The 24,790-nt window shown below is 36.9% G+C and overlaps 1 protein-coding gene across 10 annotated transcripts in view; it reads left to right on the top strand.

Annotated features, from left to right (window-relative positions):
- The first annotated feature begins 17,552 nt into the window (after positions 1-17,552).
- Positions 17,553-24,790, top strand: part of MPDZ (multiple PDZ domain crumbs cell polarity complex component) — a 130,991-nt gene continuing 123,753 nt past the window's right edge. For all 10 annotated transcript variants that reach the window (XM_077770833.1, XM_077770830.1, XM_077770825.1 and 7 more), the window contains exons 1-2: positions 17,553-17,623; positions 19,953-20,119. In XM_077770833.1, coding sequence (XP_077626959.1) covers positions 17,608-17,623; positions 19,953-20,119 — 183 coding nt within the window. In that variant the 5' untranslated portion in view covers positions 17,553-17,607. The remainder of the gene's footprint in view (positions 17,624-19,952; positions 20,120-24,790) is intronic.

The following is a 24,790-nucleotide window of genomic DNA, read 5'->3' as shown; positions in this document are numbered from 1 at the left end:
CAGAGGCTTTTTTTTTTTTTTTTTTTTAAAGAAATCGTTTAGGGGTGCCTGGGTGGCTCAATCAGATAAGCGTCTGACTCTTGATTTCAGCTCAGGTCATGATCTCAGGGTTCCTTGGGCTTCACCCTGACAGTTAGGAGCCTGTTTGGGATTCATTCTCTCCCTTGTTCTCTGCCCCTCCCCTGTTTATGTGCTCAATCTCTTGCTCTCTCTCAAAATAAATAAACTTAAAAAAAAGTTTAGAATTCTCTTGCACTTTATTCATTGTATTGTTTTTGTTCTTGGTTTTGACTCTATTTTGTTAGACTTTTGTATTTGACGGTATTACTGAGTCTTAAATTCATGCCCCTTTTGGATACACTTAAAATGTAAATGTCCTTATATAAGGTTACTTGAGATTTCAAAATATGTAAGTTATACATTTAAAAAAACAAAACTAACAGTTGTAAAACAGATTTAAAATTTTTCTAATCTTTAAAGATATCAAGAAAAAAAGGTCACGTGAGTGTTGATGCTTTTCACAAGCCTACTTTGTGAAGTCGGTTTCAGTATTGAGCTCAAAACCTTAAGACTGCTTGCCTGTTACATATCTTTTGTAGTTTTTATAGTTTTTTGATGAATTTATTTGTGACTTCTTATGGTAGATTTATGTGACAATCATATAGTAAATTTCCTAACGAAGTTGTAATTTGGTGCCTGAATTGTCCAAATAATTGCCATTCAGTACATGTTACACCTAAGATCGTCAAATGTACCAAGAACTGTAGAGAGGATGATCATTATATTGTGAAAACATGTTGTTCTTGTTGGCATCACTCAGAATTTTGGGGCCATTTTTAACATTTATATGTTTGTCTCTTAATTTTAGTCACTTAATTGAAATTAAGTGGCAAAAGCAAAACAAAACAACAATAACATTTAAGGCAGATGTGTTCTCTGGGTTATTACAAAAGTAAAAGTTGGTTTATAATTAATATTAACAGTCTTTTGAGTACCATAGTAAAATACTGTTAATGAATGTAGTTAAATTGTAGTTGAGTTAATTAAGAAGCAAATAGTCATGTTTATTGAAAGAAAATAAGACCTCTTAAAATGTTTTCAGAGAGAAAATACAAGTTTTCAGGATGGCCCTAGTGAGTCCTATGGAATTATATGTGGTAACTAAATAGGGTAGCCTATTACAGTTTTCTGTGAATTAGTAATTAGGGGATTGAATTGGTCCATGCTTACTTATCTTACATGGCTAAGTTTCATGTTTGGGTAGGTTCATATGAATTTGAATTTGTTTATGTAATTTTCCCTAATCTGAAATTCCTGGAATCTTGCCAGCAAGATGTAAATTGTTATTTCTTTTGGTGACTTTCCTCACTGTATTCTCAGCAGTGTAGACTACCACTAACTGACAGGCTTATCTGTTGATTTAGACCATGACATTTCTTTGCTGTCAGAGGAATACAAGGTTCTCTGTAGCAGTTCTGTAGTACAAATTCTTTTTTTTTTTTTTAATGTTTTTATTTATTTCTAGGAGAGAGAGAGAGACAGCGTGAGCAGGGGAGGGTCAGAGAGAGAGGGAGTCACAGACTGAAACAGGCTCCAGGCTCTGAGCTGGCAGTCAGCACAGAGCCCGACGCGGGGCTCGAACCCACGAACCCCGAGATCATGACCTAAGCAAAAGTTGGACGCTTAACCGACTAAGCCACCCAGGCTCCCCTCTGTAGTACAAATTCTGTATAACATTGCTTTTATTACTATGAACAAATTTTGTTTCTTCTTGACTGTATACATATTCAATTAACAAAAGACCCAAAGGTGAATTTATTTTGGTTTGGAGGTGAATAAAAGAGGATTATAACTGGTTTTATATTTTTTAGATATATTCTTACCCATATATGTAGAAAAAAGATTTTACTAGGATTTTTTTTTTTTTTTTTTTTTTTGAGAGAGCATGAGTGAGTGAAGGGCAGAGAGAGAGAGAGAGGGAGAGAGAGAATCTCACACAGGCTCCTAACTGTCGGCACAGAGTCCAAAGTGGGCTTGAGCTTACCCGATGTGGGGCTGAAGCTCACCAACCGTGAGATTATGACCTGAGCTGAAGTGGGATGCTTAACTGACTGAGCCACCCAGGTGCCCAGATTCTGCTAGGATTTTTAATCTGCCTCACGGATGATTGTTTGTTTGATGTTTAAGATAGCTTGATTTGGGGTACCTGGCTGGCTCAGTGGTAGAGGATGCAACTCTTGATCTCAGGGTTGTGAGTTTGAGTCCTATGTTGGGCATAGAGTTTACTTAAAAAAAAAAGAAAAAAGAAAAAGGTATCTCACCCTATTTTTAATTTGATCTTACTAAGCTTATTTTCTGTAAGTAATTTGTTTTTACATTGGTCTAGGAAACAAAGTGAGGCAAATAAGCTTTATTTAATATCAGTATCACAAATAACCTTCCCTAGTGTGTTGGCCATAGTGAGGGCTTTATGGATGTGGTACTTAGAGTGTTCGAGCACGAAGGGCCTTCCTTCCTTCTTCCGTCCCTCCTTGAACACCCTTGTTCACTTCCTTGTTGAAGGGTCTTTATTTCTAATTGATTTTTACCACTAAAATAATTCTTATATAATGCATTATATTTTAAAATGTTCATGTCCCCCAGGGTTCCAACTTCAGTTCTCCCGCCTTGTTAATCCCTACCTTCTGTATGACTAATCTCCTTTATCTTTAGCAACACCTAGAGGCCAGTGATCACCTACTCCTAGGTCTTCCAAGTTCTTTTCTTAGATGTACATGTGTAGTTGATTCATTCTTTCAACAAACATTTAGTCAGTACCTAATCTGAGCCCACCACTATTTCTGGCTCTGGGAATATAGCCATGGGAGAAAAAGGGGCCACCACTACCATGAAAACAACAGCAGCAATATCAACAAAAATTCTTGCCCTTATAGAGCTTAAATTCTAATGTTTCCTATTTTCTAGAAACATTTCAAACTGGGTATGTTCACAGGAATACATTTCCACTCCTTCCTCTAAAAAATAGAAGACATTTCTCTTTCTGCTGTTTAAGCTAACAATGTCCCAGTATTTCTTGGTTTCCCAAATTAGAAACTTTGCGAGTCAGCTTCCATTGGTGTTACTCACTAAGTCTGACTGCCCCCAGAACACATCAAGTGGTCATTGAATTTTTTCGCTTCCTTCTAATGAGTCTATATTTCCTTGTTTTTCTGGTCTTTGCCTTAATCTTGGCCTGTGTTATTTTTTGATTGTCCTGTTTTAACAGCCTAACGTGATTGTACTATCATTATTTCTTTGTCTTTTTCATAAGTTACTTACCCTATTACCAAAATTGTTTTTCCAGAAAATGAATTTTAGTTGCCCTGCCCCCAGCCTTGGGCATCCACATGAACTGCCATGCCTTCAGGGCAAGGGCCCAAGGAGGCATGAAACATCACTTTCCTAGCTCCTGTCCAGTTTGGGAGCCCTGGACTATAGAACCCCTGTCGTTTGTATTCTCTGGTTTCTTTATGGTTTATTTCTTAGCAAGACATGCCTTTCCCTCTCTTGCCTGTCTCCCATACTTTCCTAGGTTGTGCCTTCTTTGGGAGAGTTCACCTGACACATCTCCAAATTCTTTCTAATGCAAGCTGACAGCATTAGATTCCAGTGTAATCTCACAGAATTTAGCATATCCCATTGCAGTGTAATTTCTTAACTGTTTTCCACTAAATTGGGGAGCTCAAAAGTTAGGTATCTGTCCATCTGATAGAGGCAGGTACAGATTCTGGAGGGCTTGCAGTTTGTAAAATTTGGGATGGTCTTCTTGAATAAAAATGTAGCAAAATTATGAATACAAAATCAGATATGAGAGTGCCTATTTATATGAGAATGGAAGGATCTTGTCCAAGTATTTCATGCTAAATCTGCTTAGGAGAACATAAGTGTGTAGCTAAAACTTGCTGAAATAATGGTGTGTGTGTGTGTGTGTGTGTGTGTGTGTGTGTGTGTGTGTGTAGTTTTTTTGCTGTTGATTTCCTGCTTTTTAAAAAATGTTTACTTATTTATTTTGAGAGAGAGAGAGCGTGTGCACATGTTCACAAGCAGGGGAGGACAGCGAGAGAGGGAGAGAGAGAATGCCAAGTAGTTTCCACGCTATCAACACAGAGCTGATGCAGAGCTTGAACCTATGAACCGTGAGATCATAACCTGAGCTCAAATCAGAAGTTAGACATTTAACCAACTGAGCCACCCAGGCGACCTTTTGCTAATTTTCTTAAAATTAAGAAACAATATCAGTTAGCCATACTGATGCTAATAATAATAATGCATAATGCTTCTATGACACTCTTCATTTTCTCCATACTTTCACAGACTTATATAACTTACGGGATTTTGACAGGTGAGTAACAAGGGAAGTGACTCAGACTTGATTGTTACTGTGTATGGTTACTTGGTGGGTGACAGAAGATAGAGTTGAAGTTCTTCCTTTGAGGTCAGATTCACTTTGGTGGAGGTAGTGATTCAGGGCTTGTGCTTCTGGAATCTCCCTTAACACCCTATACCACCTCCTGTTAGGCTGGTGAATGCTAAGGAATTTTCTGAGTTTTGTAAATTATCTTGCTGCCCTTCCATCTTTTCTGTCTCTTCTCCCTTTGAGCTTCCTCACCTCATTATTTTTATTTCTTTCCTGCCCTGTATGTTTATCTCTGTCGTGACACACATCAGACCTGTTCTCTCTCCATCTCTGTTTGGTAGATAACATAATACTCTTAAGTGACAGTTCTTTGACTCAGCAGAATTTGAGTGTGCAGTGGTTGGATTCATTTCTACATCTTTGAAGTATTGCTGAGGGTGACTTGGGGGATATTCAGTAGTACAAAAAGTACATATAGTTTTCAGCAATGGGAAAAGAAATGTCCTGAGAGCTGTGTACTTTCTTTATTGTACTTTGCAAGTCCCAATTCAGAAGTGATCAATTTTCATTTGTTAAAGAGTTACTAATTTAATAAAGTTGATTAATCTATAGCAAATTGGAAGTAGCAAAATGGAGAGATTAGCATCCAGACACTAATAGAAGACAAAATAATAATAGCAGTAGGTTTTTGTTTTGCTCATTATTTCCAGTCACTTTGCATGCTATTGAAAATGTCCAGTTTACGACAGCAACTCAGGATCCTACAATTAATAAAACAGTAGAGTGTTTTTTTAAGTGAACTTTATAAAGCATTCTGGGAACTCTGAAAACATAGGCACCTTGGGCTATATAATCTGAAGGTAAATAACTATCTTCTTAGATGTAGTAGTAGTATTAGAAGACAGAGCTATGTGGTGAAAAGGTCTTGGTTTTGATGTCAGTCAGATGTCAATCAGATCAGACTTGGGTTACCTTTAAATGGCAGCTCTATGGCTTACAGACTTCATCAATTTAGGAGAAAACACTTTATCTTTCTGAGCCTTAATTTTCTTATTTAAAAATGTGTATATCTAATATGAAGCTGTTGGTAGGGTTAAAGGAAATTTTTGTGTGTGAAGTACATATACTCTATTTAAGAAGACAGGGATATAGAAAAGATATTTATTTTATAAATGGTTTAATTTCCTACAGTAAACATAATGTTAGTTTATTGCCTAAAAATGTCACTCATGGAGACTATTTAATTCCCTGGAAGAATTACTGTTACAGTAGATGCAATAGCAATCAATTCTTATATGCTATTTTATTATTAATTTTTACTAAATATGATATTTTTTAAAGTCCCCAAATAACAAATTATTGCTTTAATTTGTGGATTACAACCAAGCTTACATTTTAGATGTAAGTGGTGAATATATATTTGGTTACTTTGCCTTTTGAAGGGAGTATTTGGTGGTCAATTTATATCTGAGGGATAAAGTTGTTTTTTTTTTATTTTAATCAGCAAAATGACATGGAAAATTAAACTCTTACTTAGGGAAGCTAGTAACAGACATCCAATCAGATTGAATAAGGCTTTTAAGCCTATTATTTCTTCCTTCTCTGTCCCCAAATCCTCTTGTTGCTGAATTAGATTACTTTAGGCTGATACTTTCAGCCTAAATTGTTGATGCTTTATTACATAGACTTTTTAGTATCCCCACATAATAGTGGCTATCGAAATATGTTTGCTTAATAAAAGTCTGAGTTATGTGACCTTGAGAAAGGAATCTTTTTGACCTTTTACTTTCATATTTGTAAAATGTGGTATTAGCAAATTATATTATGGAGAGGGTAAAAGCTCAGGAAATTTTCTTATGTTTTCAGATAAGATATTTGAGGTTATGCATTAATAATTCTAAAAAAAATATATTGATTTCTTCTTCCAGCTGAATTTAAGGGTTCTGAATTGCTTCACGGAAAGAATTGCAAAATTGGGCCCAGAGAAAGCATAATCTTTCAGCAGCCCTTCTTAGCACACGCATGGTACTTCTCTGTGCAGACCTGGAAACAAAGCCACTGGGGTGATGCAGACTACTAGTCACCCCAAGCAAAGTACAGGAGAGAAGAGCAGCCATGTTAAATATCCCTCCAATATGACACTCTCTTCCCAGAGGACCTCCTATCAGAAACTTGAGCCTGCCCTTTTTTGAGTATCTCTGTCCTATCCAAATTCAGTAGGGGGGAATCATGAGGGCCACAAACTGAATTTAGGAAGCACTGATTAATGGGGAAGGATAAAAATACCTAATTATGTATAGTACTTAGAGCTCTGTGATAGCCAAGTAGGCGATATGATAGATGGTAGTCCTCCTAATTTTTGGAGAAGAGAGTCCAAAGCAGAAGAAAACATAAGGAACAACAATGGGGAAATGGGAGAAGTAGAGTTATTTGAAAAGTGATAGGGAAAAGCTCTAGAAAATGGATCTTGGCTGAAGAGCATGAACTTGAGGTAGTTGGGTGGGGAGAGAAGTTGAAGCAGCAGGGTTATAATATTATTTCCTCCCCCCTCCTCCTCTATGCAGTTTTGTCTATATTAAAAACATCTCTATACTGTCCTTTAGGGCTTTACCCTGAGGAACTGTTCAGTCACAACTGACAAAGCCTTGTATTGTTTGCCTCAGTATCAACACAGATCTCACAAACTCAATGAAAATCCTGTCTCTGAGAGGGCAGCTGGGAAATGATAGATATTTCTGTACCTCCTCCTGCAGTTGATAAGTCCTAACAGCAGCTGCGGGCTGTGTTTCAGGGTCCCATGGGGATGCTTGGAGTATCCCTGCTTCTTCTCAGCACCAAGGATACAGTTTGCCCTGGGCCCATTGGAGGATTGCCTACTCCAGGCAGGCAAAAGGGCAGGAGGCAGGGGCCCGGAGTAATTTCCCTGGAGAATTTGTTGCCAGTGCAGGAATTGCACCTGAGAATTCTGTGGCATGAAGTTAATCCTTGTGTGCATTTTTGGTTTCCCTCAAGAAAATTCTGTGCCTGGAGTGAGTGCTCTAAGAGCAGTAGCTGCCTCTGGAGTCTGATGCTGAGCTGTTCCCTGCAAGGGCAGCCCTTGGAGGGGTCCCCGGGTTTGGTTCTGCCCAAGAAATGCTGGCCTGTTGCATCTTGGTCCTTAACACTGAAAATGTGGTAGCAAATCATGGCAGACTGCTAGACAATCTGAATTCCTCTGAGTTTAACTAGGGAGGGAGAAACAGAAGGGGCTAAACCTGCATTCTCAGAAGCATCTAAATCTTTTCCCTGAGTCACTTTGGGGTGAGTTCACAGATTGGGAGAAGGGCTGCTATCCTTCTAGGGATGTACTGAGAGAGGACGTATGCATGGAGGATAGGTAAAAATGGGTGCCCAGAGAGGGTATTGTGAAGTCCATATTTCTTGTGCACGTGCACGCGTGTGTGTTGGTTGTTTTTTTTTTTTAAGTTATGAGTGAGGGTGAGGAGAAAGGAAATAAATATAATACAGTGGACTATAGACAGAATTGATTTGTCTTATAAATTTAAAAAGAAAGTTCAGCCTTTCAGATAATCAGTTGAGTAATAATAGCAAACAGTATGAAGTACTAATTCCAGACATACCACTGATTTCTTATGTAGCCCCTCCTCTGTGAACCGTAGCTTGTCTTGTCTGTGAGCCGCATGTTTTCTAATGTCCCTTTCAACACTAACACTGATTTCATGCTCTGGTAAATGTCTTTAGAAAACCTGCAGTTAGGGATAGAATGTGCATACTTTTTGAAGGGACAATGAACCCTTTACCTCCAGCCAACAGTCTTGAAGATAAAAGGAAACAACTTTCAAAACCAAAATAAATTTAATAAACGTGCTGTTAGTATAACCATATTGTGAAAATATACCTATAATAAAATATTATACTCTTGAATGCTGAGAACAAACTCAGGACTGATGGGTGGGGGGAGGAGGGGAAGGGGGGTGATGGGCATGGAGGAGGGCACTTGTTGGGATGAGCACTGGGTGTTATATGGAAACCAACTTGACAATAAACTATTAAAAAATAAAATAAAATTACAATTCTATGTTACATGTATTTTTCTTTTCAGTAAGGTGTTTTTTTTTTTTTTCTTTTTCCTTATTAGGAAATTACTATGAAAAAGAATGAGGTGATACTATTTTCACCAGGACTTGTTTCAAGTATGTGGATTTTTGGTCAAAGTAATGATTTTGATTTATGCATGTCTACATAATTGTGGATTAATTTGCCATTTCTCTGTTTTATAGTATTAGCTTAGATACGTGACTGTTTATTATATTGAATTGCCATTTGAATATACATGAAAGATAAATAAGTTTTCTCTCAGTTGAAACAGACTTATATTTATACACACTCTTTTGGATTCACCCATCATTTCCACAGGTGGGGATTTGGGTCTGCACTGTATATTCCTTCCGAAGTAGAGCTGCAAGGGTCATTCGTCACTTCCTGCCCTGCTGCTCTCTTTCTCACAGAGTGGCCTAATCCACAGCCATAAGCTTCTGCTTCTAAGCTCTTACTAAAACAGCTTGGTTAAACTAGCAGCTGAGTTGCCATCAGGAAATCAGAATAAAGCCTTGTTTTGTTTTGTTTTTTTCTTAAGATTTATTTGTTTTGGGGAGAGTATAAGTGTGGGAAGGGCAGAGAGAGAAGGGAACAGAGGATCCGAAGGGGGCCCTGCACTGGCAGCACAGAGCCCTATGTGGGGCTTGAACTCACGAACCATGAGATCATGACCTGAGCCAAAGTTGGAAGCTCAATTGAATGAGCCACCCAGATGCCCCTAAAGATTTGTTTTTAATGATAAAAATGAAAATTCCTTATGAGGCATTAATTTTTGAAGAAATATTTTCATAATATTTCCTTTCCTTTCACTGGAGCTAAGTTATATAGCCTGAGACAATTGTTTTTTCTGGCAGCATTTTATCAATGACAGTTTCTTTTCCTAAGTAACTTAGTAGTTGGAGGTGAAATCTTTTTTTTTTTTCCTCTGAGCAAGAATGATTTGAAAAACATTGTGAATTATAAAAAAGGAAATACTTATTTCTAGTTCTGTTTTCCAAAACTGGTTATTAACATTTTCACATGGTTACTGCCCACATTATTTTTCTAATTTTTATTAAGAAAAATTTCAAATGTACATTTTACAGTGTACATTTTACAATGAAGTATTATAGAGAATCCTCATGTGTCCATCATTCAGTTTTAACAGCTATTGATTGATTCATGGCCAGTCCTATTGCTTTTGTCCTCTTCCAGTTTTTAGAAGTAAATCCCAGATATTTCACAATTTTATCCATAAGTATTTCAACCTAGGTACTTTTTACATATATACTTTAAAAACATTCTAAAAGTATAGTTTCCTTAAAGAAATAGAGAAAGCTAATCTCTCTTCTGAGACTACCGTCTTTATCTGTCTACACCTTATAGACCTCATCCTATTGGATGAGGCTGGAGCCTGCTTAAGATTCTCTCTCTCCCCCCTACCCCTCTCCCTTCTCTCTCTCAAAAACAAAACCAAAACAAAACACCAAAAAGAAAAAAAAGAAAAACCCTAAAAACCAAAATTAAGTGGCTGAGCTCTTTAAGAATGGTATGCAGAGCCCTCAGTAATTTAGCCTGTACCCACATCTCTAGCCTTTATCACCTCTGTTTTTCCTTTTCTCCAGGCCCAGTCCAGGTATAAGGAACTAATGGGGGTGCCTGGGTGGCTCAGTCAATTAAGTGTCCAATTCTTGATTTCGGCTTAGGTCATGGTTTCACGGTTTTTTGGTCAAGCCCCATGTTGGGCTCTGTGCTGAACCCCTGCTTGGGGTTCTCTCTCTCTCTCTCTGCCCCTTCTGCCCTTCATACTCTCTCTTTCTCTCTTTCTCTTTCTTTCACTGTCTTTCAGTAAACAAGCAAACAAACACTAGAAGAAACTACCTGCAGTGCCCAGAAGGAGCTGTGTGCTCTTGCCTCTATGTGGGGAGCCCTCATTACTCTCGCCCTGACTCCCACCTGTTCTTCAGGACTCAGTGTAGGGCTCTTTGCCTCCAGGAAGTCTTCCCTTCCCTTTCTCTTTAATTTAGGTTTGGTGCCCTGCTTTTGTCATTTGTATTTTAATTGTCTGCTTACTTTTCTTTTTCTTTTTTTTTTGTCTTCTCACTTGGCTTATGAATTGTCAGACTGTGTCTTCATTTTTCTAATTCTGCCACACAACAACATGGCGGTCATATAGATGCCCCATGTTTTGTTGAACAACAGAATTTAAGTTCTTTACTCACCCTGTGACCCCCTAAGCTTGTTTCACTTTGGGCAGGTAGTTTATCTTTCTGTTTTATAAAGGAAGGACAGGACTGTCAATCAGTATTTTTCAAATATGTTAGGAAGGCAAAGTTATTTAATTCTTGATTTTCCTTGATTCTGGGGAACAGATAAATTACAACATATATTGTATAATAATAAATTATATTATTATTTAAAGAATTCAGAAAGATTTGTAAAAGTGAACTTGAAAATAAAAATTTTATTCATGAATGCTGTTTGACAAGCCTATACAGATAAAGGGGAATTTGAAAAGCACAGATACTAAGAAGAGGTGGAGTGTTTTCTGTTGGATGGGTTCACTAAAACTGGTGGGTAGTGTGATGTTTTTATGCTTTTGGAGTACTAATTCAGTAACCTGACTCTAGAATGTGAATTATGATTATAAATGTAAGTTTTGCTCTCATGGCCAGTTGACATTGTGACAGACGACCTGCTAATGACTACGGCCTTACGTTTGTCTGCTAACTTCAGGTAATGCCCAGGCTGCTGTAAATGAGACAAATGCTAGATTTATGTGCAGTAAATAGATGCTGAGTGACTGTGACCAGCCACAAAGCATTGCAGGAAGCTCATTTAAAGTTTACCCTTTTTGCCATAGCATCTTTTTTCCTAGATGTCTCCTGAGTCAAGGGAGACAGAAGCAAAATTAAACTATTGGGGCATCATCAGAATAAAAAGCTTCTGCACAACAAAGGAAACAGTCAACAAAACAAAAGGCACCTTACAGAATGGAAGAAAATATTTGCAAATGATGTATCTGATAGAGGACCAGTGTTCCAAAATAAAGAACTTAGAAAACTCAACCTAAACACTTCACTCAATTTACAAAACCCAATCTGAAAACAAATAATCAAGTTAAGGGGCACCTGGGTGGCTCAGTCCGTTAAGCGTCCGACGTTGGCCCAGGTCATGATCTCACGGTTCGTGGATTCGAGTCCCGCATCGGACTCTGTGCTGACTGCCAGCTCAGAGCCTGCAGCCTGCTTCGGGTTCTGTGTCTCCCTCTCTCTCTGACCCTCCCCTGTTCTCTCTCTCTCTCTGTCTCAGAAATAAATAAATACATTAAAAATTTAAAAAAAAAACAAATAATCCAGGCAGAAGACATGAACAGACATTTCTCCAAAGAAGATATCCAGATGGCCAGTGGACACATGAAAGAAAACATATTTGTTATCACTTCCCATCCAGGAAATGCAAATCAAAACTACAATGAGATATCACCTCACACCTGTCCGAATGGCTAAAATCAACAACATGAGAAACAACAGGTGTTGGTGAGGGTGTGGAGAAAAAGAAACCTTCTTGCACTGTTGGTGGGAATGCAAACTGGTGTGTCCACTGTGGAAAACAGTATGGAGGTTCCTCTAAAAGTGAAAAATAGAATTTATGATCCAGCAATCACACTACTGGGTATTTACCCAGAAAATACAAAAACCCTAATTCTGAAAGGATGCATGCACCTGGCTGTTTATAGCAGCACCATATGCAGCAGCCGAATTATGGAAGCTGTCCAACTGTCCGTGGATTGATGAATGGCTAAAGATGATGTGAGACATACATGCATACACACGCACAATGGAATATATTACTCAGCCATAAGACAGAACGAAATCTTGCTATTTGCAATGACATGGTTGGAGCTAAGGGAAATAAGTCAGAGAAAGATAAATGCCATATGATTTCAATCATATGTGGAATTTTTTTTTAATGTTTTTATTTCTAGGAGAGAGAGAGAGAGACAGCGCGAGCAGGGGAGGGTCAGAGATAGAGGGAATCACAAACTCTGAAACAGACTCCAGGCTCTGAGCTGGCAGTCAGCACAGAGCCTGACGCAGGGCTCGAACCCACGAACCGCGAGATCATGACCTAAGCGAAAGTCGGACGCTTAACCGACTAAGCCACCCAGGTGCCCCAATCATATGTGGAGTTTAAGAAACAGAACAAATGAGAAAAGGGAAAAAATGAGAGACAAATCAAGAAACATACTCTTATAGAGAACAAACTGATGATTACCAGAAGGAAGTGGGTGGGGGAATGGGTTAAATACATAATGCAGAATAAAGAGTGCACTTGTCATGAGGAGCACTGGGTGATGTATGGAACTATTGAATCTCTGTGTTGTACACTTGAAATTAATATAATGCTGTATGTTAACTAACTGGAATTAAACACCCACAAAAATAAAGTTTTAACCCCGTTTACAATTGAATTGTTTAAGGTAACTAGAAAACTTTATGCTTTTGGGACAGTTTATCTTTCTGGGTTATTTTTAGCCAAAAGCATTTTTTCACTTCTTAGTTGCCATATAGTCTGCATTGGACAGAATGATCTGTTTTATGTTTGAAGCACTGATTCTTTACTACATACAATCTGTGCCCACATATTACCAGTACAACTTGTTGGAAAATAAAATGATTAGTCAATTAATCAGTACCTGTTTCTAAGTAAAACCAAATTTAATCTGATTTTTATCCCTTGCTGAAACTAGTATTATTAACTGGTTGTTGGACAGTCATTGGGTCACAGCTCATATCTTTAGAGATTTGTAAAGGAGTTTGCAATTCTGTCATTACATTAATGTTTTTGCAAGAAACATAAAGGCCTTAAATTAAAAATGATTTGCAAAATTTGGTTCTTCCCTAAAGAAATATATATAAGTGGTGTTGCCAGATAAAATGATGGATGTCTAACTAGAAGTGTGGATTTTAGATAATCAACAAATTATTTAGTTATAAGTATGTCCCAAGTATAGCATAGGATATACTTATACTAAAAAATTATTTATCCGAAATTCAAATTTATTAGAATTTGAAGTTTATTGGAATTTTTTTACATCCTGTATTTTTATTTGCTAAATCTGGCAACCTTATATTGATATAAAATTTTAAAAACCCCAAAGAAATGCAGTGCAAAGTAAGTTTCTCTTAGTGTCCCTTAATCCCCCATATCCCACTATTAGTGTTTTTGGAAAGCTTGCATAAATAGTCTGTGCTTTTGTAAACATGTACATATTAATTTTATTTACATAAACATTTCCCTCTTTTATACAAATACTAGCAACTTAATACATTGTCTTGCAGAGTCTTTTTATTTAACTGTATTTCCACCACATGATTTTTGCAGTACATTATGGAAAATTTGGGGTTGTGTGATAGAGTGAACATGGGCTTTGAAAATAGGCACAGTTGGATTCAAATCTGGGTTCTTTGCTTGCTAGCCTCGGGACCTTGAGTAAGACCTGAGTGTCTCTGTTGTCTTTTCTGGAAGATGGAGGGGGTATATGCACGGCAGTGGAGGATATTGTGGGAAGCATGAGGGTCAGCATCCCTGCTCCTGTGACATAATGTGTGCGGACTGCCCTTGCCCAGCACTGTAGAGCTTCCTAGGTGTTGAATCCATTGAGCCATTTATGGGTGTGCTTTGTAGTTCTAAGTGTCATGGCTACTGAATCAGGGTCAATTGTAACCAAATAGTGGTATGTTTGCAGGCGGAATTACATGGGCAGTAACTAGAGGGACTAGTGTACAGTAGCTATATATTTGATACTGTTTAAAAATGCTTATTTTCATTGTGTTGAGGGATTTAGCACCTTGAAATATAATAGCCATGTGTTTAAATGTATTTTCAATATTGATGTAAGGAGGCTTATTTTTTCTTGGAGATTTTTCTTAAAATCTTGGATTTTAAAAGTGATTTGTTTAAACATACATGAACATGATATAAAAAATGAATATTACTGATCTTTCTTTGATGTACCCACCCATAGTTTCTAAAATACTTAGTTCTGAGTTGTTCATACCTTTGCGTGGGTTGTTGGTTGTGTTATCTACCCCAGTCCATTTCAGACTTCATGCAGTTTGGGCCTCTGTTTCTTCCTCTGGTTTCTCATTGTGTAGGGCAAAGTCAATGAACAGTTTTGAACTTGGAAAAAGAAAGAGATGGTATAATGAAACTTCCTTTTATCAAGATGCACCATATTTGTAGAAGTTAAATTGGTAGTTGGCTCTGGAGCCAAACTCCTGCGTTCACCTCTGGCTCTGTCGTATACCAGTGGTATGGCCTTGGGCAAGTTACTTTTCCAGTTCCTTAGTTTCCTCATTTGTAAAGTGAGGGGGTAGTGTGATGGTTAAAGGGGTTAGTTGGATAACATGTTCCAAATCGTGCCCAGGATGTGGTAGTTGTTACTGTATGTTTGCTGTTTTCACCACTACTTCTGCCCCAGCATTGGCGTCACCTACATGTTACTATATCCACATCTCATTATCTCTCTTTCCTGCCCCTCTGACCCATCATCCTCACTGCTATCCTGGAATTGTCCAGAGAAATCCTAAGAATTTGGCATCTTCTGACATGTATTGGATCTTCTTTACATCATGACCCACTGTTACCACCCAGGTACCCTTTTGTTTTCACATGGTGTTGAGATGGGTGAAGAAGCAAGGCTGATAGTGAGGTGAGAAGGAAAATTCATGCAGTTTGATGCATCAAAAAGTTGTGGTTACAAAAGAGTTTCTTTATATTTAGAGAGCTAAATCCTGGAGATGAGGTATAGGGCATAGAAAGGAGCAATTTTTGTTTAACCACTGTCTCTTTGTCATAGCTACTAATTGTAAAATCTGGAAAACCTCAAAAAAGCCACATATTTATTTTAGGGACATCAGACAGAAGAAAAACCACGAAACTCATTTTTTTATCTCTGAAATTCAGAGGAATAGAACTCTCCTCTGGGAGCCAGTGTCAGTGACTTGCAGCTGAATTGAGGTTTTTTCCTTTCTTTCCTTCTCCTTTTTTTAACCTTTATGATAAGAGTTTCTCTGGGGAAAAGAAAGTAATTCTGTTTCCACATAACTGACTTATATTTCAACTTTGGAACGGCAGTGTTTTTCTCGGTTGGGAACTGCTTACTCTGTACTATCTCTGTAGACTCCTCGTAGATCAGTGGGTCTCTAATTCCACAGGCTACCTCTCGTTCCATGTCATGAATACTGCCTGTCTTTCAGAGTTAATTTTTCAAAGGGGGACGAAGATAGAGCTGACTTTGTTGGGCATAGCAAACACTCATGTATAAAGTTTTGTCCTTTTAAAAGGACACTCATTTGTGGTTAGAGTTTCTAGTTTAGTAAAGATAAATAAGTGACTTAACGAGGGCATTAGCTGGTCAATGGTCAAGCTGAAATATTAATTCAGGTTATCAGACTTGCTGGTTCATTTTCTTTTGTTGCTATCATACTTCCTCCTGGACGTATATAAATTATAGACCTTCTTTATATTGGGGCATCTTTACTTTTATCTGTGAATTGTCAGAAGTTGGTAATTTTTTGAGGGTGGACCTAATGGTATACTCTTGTATGAAGTGTCCTTGTAAGTTAGAATAAAAATACGAGTAGCTTATTTTAAGGATCTCCCTTTATTTTTCCCCATGAAACCACACAGTGCATAAATGCCCACCTGTATGGGCTCAGCATTGTTCCCCAATATGTATTGTATAGTTATGAGTTACACTGTTGGAAATTTGTATACTTTATTTATCTCAGTTATCACACTATACCCATTGAGTTTTCTAGGAAACTAAGGTTTGGATGATGGGCCCCTGGCAAAGGCTTGTACTGTGATTTAGGGCTTAATTCCACCTTAGAGCCAGTGCCCTCTTTTCTTGACACCGGGGCATTTTATAAAATAAGTGCTAGTAGTTGACCTGTTTGACTATTTGAAGTGGAGTTGATGGTTCAAATAGTATATTCTAAATTGGGGCAAGAAACGTCAATAAGAACTGGCCTGCTATTAACACAGAGCTAATTACAAGCGTTGATGGTCTGTACGTCTGCTCATGTACGTCACATATTTCCTTTTTTTCCGGATGCATTTTCTGTCCAAGAGACAACAGGGACAGCTTGTTCCTTCTCAAACAAAACCCCATTTCATCTTCCCAAAGTGAGGAAGTCTGGTTGCAGAATTTTTTTTCTCCATTGAAGGAATGGCTTAAGGTTTTCTGTAAGGCAGAGGGCAAGTGTGACTAAGGAGAGGATATATAAATTGCTGGAGTTAGATGTGGTTAGCAAAGATTAGATATGGTTAGCGATGTGGACATTGTCATTGGAAGTCTGTAGCTGGGACTTTACAGAGTCCAGGTAAATATTATCAGAAAATAATAACAACAGTCTGTGTGAGTTGAAGAAATTAAGAAGGTTTATTTTGAACAAGGGAGAAGAAAATATTATAGTCAGGAGGTTATTTTGAAAACCCTTCTTCCATTTAACACTGTGTTTTCTTTTATTCAGCGTTTCATCCATGATTTAATGTATTAGCTCCCAGTGGTTCACATACTGTTTGAGTGTCATAGCTCATTTCTAATTGGTATGCGCATATTGTCTCCCCAGTTAAGACTGTGAGTAATCAAGGGCAATATCACATCTTATGCTTTTTAAGTTTTAATGTTCTTCCCCACAGAATTTTCCATGCTGAGCCAAGTATATTCCTTAGTCTGTGGGTGAGAATCTGTAAGTGAATCCAAGATTATAGTGGGCTGTATTGAGAGGTTCTTAAATAAATATTTTGGATACATCTGTCACCCTATTTAAAACATATTTGTATGCCTTTTACCTTACTATGCTAGTATTACCTGCAAATATAAGATAATTTTGTATAAGTCCCCAAATTATTACTTTTTCCTATACAGAAGACTATCTTACGTTAAATCAACAAGATTTTAATGATCAAAGGAATTATAGTAGCATCAAGTACTTATTAAAGTATAGAGTTTTAAAGTTGTGATAAAACATAACCATTCCATTTTATTTTTTCTCCCCAGTGTTCTGTTTTAGTTGCTGTTTAAGATCATTATAGAGAAGAACACTGAAATTTGGAAAAACATGTTAGAAACTATAGGTAAGACCTATTCTCTCTTATTTTTATAAGAATCAAAACTTTTTCCATTGAGATCTTTGAAATGGTTTTTCTACATAGCAGGTTTTTGCCTAATAACTTAGTTTTTATCCACTAGCATTATACCAGGGCACTGTGTTTCTATATTTGGATGATTTTATCTGAAGTTTTATAAAAATACATCATTTTAAGCAAAAGATAAAAGCATATGTAATATTCTACCAATTATGAGAAATTTAATGAAAATCTAGTTTAATGTAAACCTAATTGATTTATGGACCCACTTCTGGTTAATGGTTGTGTGTGGGTAGCATCAGAAAGTTTAACAGTATTTTTAATCCTGAAAGAAGCTCATTGCCTGCTTTATTTGTGGCAGGTGAAATACTACTGAGCTTTGCTTTTAAGTTGATGATTAACAATAACAAACAGTTAGGCTGGCAATCTTCAGTGACAGCTTACGGCAGTTTAATTTCTTCATGAGATAATTTAGGTTGAAATATCCAAATTCATGTGTTAATCTTTTTTTTCACTGGTCTTTAGTTTTAGAGAAGCTAGTTTGTAGAAATTGTTTGAGGTACATCAGGTATACCCATCCTCACCTGATGGCCCAGTGCTTCATATTTTCCAGGGAAGTGTTTTGGTATGATTATTGGAAACCATCTGGATTTCACTCTGGTGCCTTGATACCTGCATATTTTGTGGAGTAGGATGAGAGGAGATAGCAGGGAAAGGAGAGGGAGCTGTTTTTGTGATAGAGGGGATCATTACTATGACTTGTGTTCCTAATATGCCAGTGATGAGGATGAATAGGTGTATATATCCTTCATCTCTCCTTTTATACTAAAGTCCTGCACCATAAAGACCACTACTCCCTAAAGCAGAGGCCCTCATAAAAAAGTGGACAACAAAGGGTAAATACACTATTATTTAAGCAGTCACCTTCCAATCTTTATTTTGTAAGTTATTACTGATTTGTACACTTTCTAAGAGTTGACATGGAAATTAATACTAGATCTGTATTCTGTGATACCATCTGAAATAAGACCCAGAATAAAATTCTATCTTTAGCATACCTTTCCTGTAAAATTGTGCGTAAGAGTAAATACTGTTTGTTTAATTTGTGTATGTGTGTGACCTCATGGTCAGCAATAATTCATGCCTTAATTTCCCCGTTTCTGTGTCATCCCAAATTTGGTGCTATAGAAAGTGTCTGTGGTGATCACACTCTTTGATTACTGTAATATAAGAAATGAATGATAATAGATACACTTGTTACCATGATGACTCTGTTAGAACATATATTTGAGTTAGTCTCCATTCCTTTAAAACAAATTTGGGTTCACTTGTGAGAAAGTGAGAAAGAGTTTTAGGGAGATGTTGGTTTTTGTTTTTTTTTTAATGTTTGTTTGTTTATTTTGAGTGAGAGAGAGAACATGGGGGAGGGGCAGAGAGAAGGAGAAAGAGAATCCCAAACAGGCTCTGTCAGGGCTCAATGCAGAGCTCAATCTCTTGAACAGTGAGATCATGACCTGATCTGAAACCAAGAGCTGGATGCTTAACCAACTGAGCCTCTTAGGTGTCCTAAGGGAGATGTTTTTAACTGTTATTTATTGTACAAACTCATCATCTGGTGGTAGCATGCACATACAATGGTAGGGATTAGGGCAGGTAGATAGGATTATTAGGTATACACTTATTCAAAATACTTACTTTTGCAACTTTATGCAATATATAAGATGATCAATAAATATTTGAATTATTTTGGCTTGATGCATATATGAGTATGCTATTTAATTTTAGGGAAAGACAAAGGATTAAAAAGTAGTGTTTTTGAAGGGTTATACATTGTTGTGATATATTTTCAAGTAAATTCTCAAGTATAGAATGTTTGTTTAATATATGAAATTGTCATGTTTTGGATGTTATGCTCATCAGTGACATTATCGACATCTACTTATTGGTTATATTTCTAATTTTTCTTGAATGTGAATAACTTTTAAAAAGTAATAATAATCAGCATTTGCAAGATCACAAAGTGGTTGGTTTTCAATAATTTGTATAAGAGTTGACAGCTGGCATTGGATTTCACATGTACTTCACTTGAACTGGTTTCTGCATGTAGCATACACTATACCCAGTTCTCTGCTTTCATAAGACTATCTTACCAGAGAATTCAAGGTGTGAAGGATATATTTATAGGGACATATTGTAGTCCCTTTTGTGCTGAGTCAGTTTTATGCTCTTGAAAAGAATGGTGTTAGGATTTCTGTAAACATGATTTGATTTGTGTCTTTTGAATCCTGTGGGTGACCAGTGCTGCCCTTTGATTTAGATAAAACCCGGGCCCTGCAGGCGGCAGAGCGCTTACAAGCCAAGTTGCGAGAACGTGGGGATGTGGTAAATGAAGACAAACTCAGCCTTTTAAAGTCAGTCTTGCAGAGCCCTCTCTTCACTCAGATTCTGAACCTTCAGACTTCTGTACAGCAGCTGAAAGACCAGGTAGGACACGATGTTTCTGGAGCCTGCATTCATGGCAAGAATCTTGTGAAAGTCTTGTGTTTTTCTGAAAGGCTGATTCTTTATGTGTTAATGAATGGTTAATGAAGTCATTTAAACCTCCAAATGAGATGTTCAGATTCACTGTGACTTTTCACCCCCCCATAGTTATTTTTGTAATGGTTGTTGCTGTATATTGTAGATGATATGACATTGTGTTGAAAGCTGTGTGGATGCTGAAGTATGAGTCCCTACAGGAGAAGGGGATGATAAAAATAAGTTGAGGGTAGATGGCCATCGACCTGGTTTCCATTCCCACTAAGGCTCTTTGTTCACGTGATCCTGTGCCTTCAGATTCAGACATTCACCTTGCTTATAAGATTTCAGATAAGCCTGGATTTGCATGTGTAATTATGAGTGTGAGGAAGGGAAATCACCTCTATTTTGACAGTAAAAGAAATAATTACATTGTCATCAGTTAGAGGAATTGCAATTCTCACTTCTTACAAGAGTGTAAGTAGCAATTGCTTCCAATGACAGCATCAGATGGTGATAAACATTAGAACTTCTAAATGTAACACTTTTTTTCTGTAAAAATTAAGAGGATTAAAATTTCCTAGCATTTATATTAAAATTGAAACATTGCTATGGCAGAATGAGCACTCAAGTTAGGTGTCCTTTAAACTTACTTAATTTAATAATCATTTCTCAGGTTTTTAACAAAATGTTTTTAAAATGGTTTTTATCCTTATATCATTTCAAGTCCATCTCATGCCTTCAACCTAAGTTAATTTTCATTCTGATGTTTTTAGCATTAATTGAATTACCCTGGGTGGATTGCTAACAAATATTCTGCCTTTTATTTGAAGACTAGTTTTGTAATTCAGTGAAAGAATAGCTCTAGTTAAAAAAAAAATGTGCCAAATGGAAAAAGAACAAAGTAGCCAAAGAGAAGAAATTTATTTAATGTCACATAACTTCTTAATCTAGATATTTTGGTAGCAAAAAGAAAAGAAAGAAAGAAAAAAGAAATTTTAAAAATATTCTTCTCTAGTGAATGTCTACCTAATGATTTTAAAAGTCATGATCACAAATTAAGAAAAAAGGTGTTTTTATTATATGTAGTTGTGTTTGGGGTTTGTTTGCTTTGCAAGTTATTGTAAAGATTGGTTTTAGGTACTCCATTTCAGAATGAATTGGCAAGAGTTTGGAGAGATCAGTATCCTGAATAGAAGTATAATTATGATGTGGAAGGTTATCTGTTTTTTCAGAGAGAGTGAAGAAGTTGAACAGGTGTCTTCTCCCCTTATTATATTATTTGAAAATATGAATAGAATGGGAGGAAATGTTAAAACAGAAGTATTCGTGTGTTAGGAAATACCAATAGTCTAGTGAGATAACTGAAACAATCCCGTCTAGCCCTGAAAGGAGGGAGGAAATAGGACTACTTGTTGACCTTGTTTTCCTATCTCTGAGTAGAAGTTGGGTATGGGCTCTGAAACTTTGGGTCCTATGTGATTTAGCTGAAGTCTCCTTGGAAACCCTTGAGTATAATGTTATCAAGCCGGGCAGTCTGTGACTAAAGATAGTGTGATCTTGTTCATTAGTGATAGATGCAGATTTATTTCAAGACTCAGTACATTGTGGGGTTTGGAAATTCTGTGGGCATATCTCACAGGCCTTTGGACTTTTGGCTAGTTTTTCTCCTCTTAAAATACCAAAAGGGACTCAGGAAACCAGCTGGCCCATACCCTGCTTATTATAACTACTTAGTGAGGTGCAGTGACTTGTTTATAAGGGCAGAACCAGAACTAGAACTTGGTTTTCTTGGCTCCCAAGGTATGGTCTCTCTCTGCCCCCCACCCTTTTTTTCCCCTTTATTCTGCAGCCTGTCTCACATGTTTTTTTTTCCTGCCAGGGTAGAAACTTGTCTCCTCTGAGTCAAGAGTTTAATTTGGGCTAAAACCATTGATTTCTCTCACAGTTTTTGTGACTCTTCACTTCAGTCTTCATTCTGACTAACTCAGTTTCATGTGTTTGTGGAACCAGTGTTTTTCTTACATGAGTAGAGTAAATTTTAAAACCTTGTATTATTTTCTGTTTTAAGTTTAAACATAAATATTATAGACTTTATCATGTTAGAATTAAATTTTCTATGTAGCTTGCCCGCTGCTAATTTACAAATAATGACTATTTAATATTTAATTAATGAACCTAGGAATGAAATTTGTGCTTTTAAACCAGTAGCTACACTAGTCTGTTTGATGGCTAACTTTTACTTCCTATCTTCCACCCGGATTAGGTTTTTGATGTATACTTTTATATACACAATAGGTGCAAGTTACTGTCCCCATCTTTTTTAGTATTACCAAAAAAATTTGACTCCTCCAACTTTACTCCACCGTTTCTCCTACCTTTTATAAAGCTAAAGGAGGGAATAATTGAAAAGCCCGAGGTATGTGTAGCATATTGGAGAACATGATCATATTGTTGTGTTAATGACAGATGCTGACATGCCATGTTGAATTAAGCCGACTATTTTTTCCCTTCAGATCCTTCTCATTACTTCTATTCAATAATGTGTAATTTTTCCAATTTGCTTCCTCAGTATTAAGACTGCCCTTAGAAATCAAACTGTTTCCCTTTGGCAAATTAAACACTTGACAGGTGTGTAACTGAGAGGGCAGAAAAGCCATGTCCTGAAGGGATGTGCTATTTAAATATTGTCAAAAATATTAACAGGTCTGAGAGCATAATTGATGCCTCTGTTTAACTCTGCCACATTGTGTATTGTTCTAACCGCCAGCTAAAAGGATGTGTGCTATTAAACCTGAATAATCTCTAATAGCTCCAGTTCTTTTCCTATTGCATGATTCCTGTTTAAGTGAAGAAAAGGAAGAAAAAGAGCTGTGACTGTGTGTCAGTGATCTGTCAGATGTAAATTCTCAAGTAGTGTCCTCACTGTCACCTAGTCATCACAGCTAATCACTGCAGGCCTCAACGCGTATTCAGGACAGAAATCCAGCTATTGTGGGGGAAATAAACACGTTCGCAGTTTAATAATAGAAACTTGTCAGCCATGAGTATGTTGGATTTGCATATTTATTCTGTGATGTTTCTCCATTCCAGCAGAGGTGGATACTACTTTCCTGATTAATTAATTGCCTTGCCTGATGAACTGACCATAGACAGGAAATTAAATGCCTTTTTACCCAGAGTTATTTGTACAAAATCTGTGATATAAAATTATTACTTTTAGTAGAAATTTAGGACTAGTACTTAGAAATCGGCATTGCTGAGTTTATTTATTTATTTATTTTTAAAGCTATGGCAACCGAGGCCAATTCTAAGACTGAAAAAATGATGTGGGTAATTCAGGTTACAAATGCTGCTGATATGGGAAACGAGTATCAGGGCATAGCATATTCTGGGGGTTTCTCCAGAAACCTGTCTGTGATTTCCAGCCTTGTTTGGAGCATTATATTCTGTTATTTTGCTGTTGTTTTTGTTGTTTGATATTTCAGGACTCCTTGTTCTTCACCTTTTTTTTTCCCAGAAAAGTGTTGGCTTATATACATATTATCTTAATGCATAATGTGTGTCTATACACACACACAAAATTAAGCCAAACTTTCCTAAGTTTTTCTTTGGAAATTTTATGACAGCTCTTGAAATAATTGGACAGGTAGAATCTGGTTGGAAATCATTGTTCAATGTTGATTAGAAAAATTGGATCCTTTTTTATTTAAAATACAGTCTTCATGGTATAAAATTTTTGTCTTACATTTCCATGTTCTTAAGTTTTACCTATTTACATTCCCAGGAAAGAATTTGGAACAACTCTCATGGCAAAAATGTATTGACTATTAGGTGATTCAAAGGTAAATCTAAACAAAAACCAAATATAAATATCAGAGAACTAGATATTCCACGGACCTTGGGTTACTAAAATAGAGTATTATTGTTTAATTTCCATTTCCCAGGAGAAAAGGCAACAATAACAATTGTATATATATAAAGAGAGAGCTGGAGGGTTCTATATTGCTCAGTGTGAGACATCAGTCAGTGAGACAGAATTACCTTGTTAATTGGAGGGTTATCTCACAGATGCTTTTATAGAAGACTTATAATCATTTATTAATAAAGTCGATAAAAATACAATGAATAAGATGGAGGTTCTCATTAACTAGAGAGGGTGAACATACATTTATTTTATGTAACTAAATGAGAAAGTGGTACAAGAAGAAAGAATTATTAACTTTGACTTTGAAAGAAAACTTTGCATTGGAGGGAACATGTAAGATGGGTTCTGAAAAATGAGTAGGTGTTTTCTGCAGTGATAGGGGAAATTATTTCAGGTAGAGGACACAGTGTTTACAAGGGTATAGGAGAGTTTTCAAGTGAAGGTGATTTCACATTCTGTCTCCAGGGGGCGTATAGCAATATGTGGAGACATTTTTGACTGTTGTAACTTGAGGGTGGTTGGGGCCGTGCTACAGGCATGTGAGTGGATAGACACCAGGGATGTTGCTAAACAATGCTCAAGTGCATAGCACAGCTTTCTAAACCAAAGAATTAGTGGGTTTATAATATGTGTAATGCTGAGGTTGAGAGACCCTGATACAGTCACCTACAATGTATGTTATCAGGGTAGTGGGCTGTGTGTGGGCTCTT

The sequence above is a fragment of the Crocuta crocuta genome, unplaced genomic scaffold (assembly GCF_008692635.1).
Source record: "Crocuta crocuta isolate KB4526 unplaced genomic scaffold, BGI_CrCroc_1.0 scaffold841, whole genome shotgun sequence".
Lineage (NCBI taxonomy): Eukaryota > Metazoa > Chordata > Mammalia > Carnivora > Hyaenidae > Crocuta > Crocuta crocuta.
This window is presented reverse-complemented; position numbering and strand designations above follow the sequence as displayed.